We start from the raw sequence: 932 nt of genomic DNA, 5'->3' as shown, positions 1-932 counted from the left end.
GACCCACCCAGCTGGAGCTTCCTCCAGCCACAACTGGAGGCTCATCCAGTAGTCACATGAGACAATGTACGGATCTGGCTTCGCTCACACGAGCACGCAGCACCTCAGGGTGACCACAAACAGCAGAAAGAACGTGAAATCCCAGCCTCCTTTCACTCCAGCTGTGCAACGGTGAGAAGCAACCGGCTGCCGCACGACCTTCCCTTCTGAACGTCCCACCGCACCCTGCCAGAGCTACCGACAGGGCCAGCCACAGCAACCGGCTCCTGCACGCTGAGGCCGAGCCCTCGGCAGGCCTGATGCGGCCCGAGCCGGCCTTCCCGGAGCCCCACAGAGCCGTACTCACGCTTGCGGGCCTCAGCCACCTTCTCAGCAGCGCGCTTCTCGGCCTGCAGCAGCTGCTGGATGCCCTGCGACTGGCTGGCCATGGCGACCCTCCGCTCCCAGCCGACGTCTGACGTCACCGCGTCACCGCCTCACGTGACCAAGCCCCGCTAAGCCACACCCCCTCCACGGTACGTTCGTTAGACCACGCCCCCACCGCGGTGCGTTCGATAGGCCACGCCCCCCTCTGTTTCAAACCACGCCTCCTCCGCGCTGTGCTGCCCGAGCGCTTTTTTGGCCCCGTCATTCGGTAAGGGAGACGGAAGGTGCGAGGCAAGAAGAGATTCATTTATTTATTTTTTAATGGCATGGCTTTTAACCAGTGTGGCAACTCAGCACATTGCAGTGCTTAATGTATCCATAATATATCCATAGAATCATAGAATGGCCTGGGTTGAAAAGGACCACAATGATCGAGTTTCAACCCCCTGCTATGTGCAGGGCTGCCAACCAAAAAGCACAGCTTAATGCTTAAGTTAAGCTCAATGCTTAACTTTACAATGAGAGCCCAGCACTGCTGCCCAGAGCTTTGGGTGCCCATCCCTGGA

The 932-nt window shown here is 58.6% G+C and overlaps 1 protein-coding gene across 1 annotated transcript in view; it reads right to left on the bottom strand.

The window, feature by feature from the left end:
- The window catches only part of ATP6V1G1 (ATPase H+ transporting V1 subunit G1), a 3357-nt gene extending 2865 nt beyond the window's left edge, over positions 1–492 (bottom strand). Inside the window, exon 1 of the mRNA XM_003211202.4 lies at positions 347–492. Coding sequence (XP_003211250.1) covers positions 347–428 — 82 coding nt within the window. The 5' untranslated portion in view covers positions 429–492. The remainder of the gene's footprint in view (positions 1–346) is intronic.
- Between the last annotated feature and the right edge of the window lie 440 nt (positions 493–932).

This window comes from Meleagris gallopavo, chromosome 19 (genome assembly GCF_000146605.3).
Source record: "Meleagris gallopavo isolate NT-WF06-2002-E0010 breed Aviagen turkey brand Nicholas breeding stock chromosome 19, Turkey_5.1, whole genome shotgun sequence".
Lineage (NCBI taxonomy): Eukaryota > Metazoa > Chordata > Aves > Galliformes > Phasianidae > Meleagris > Meleagris gallopavo.
This window is presented reverse-complemented; position numbering and strand designations above follow the sequence as displayed.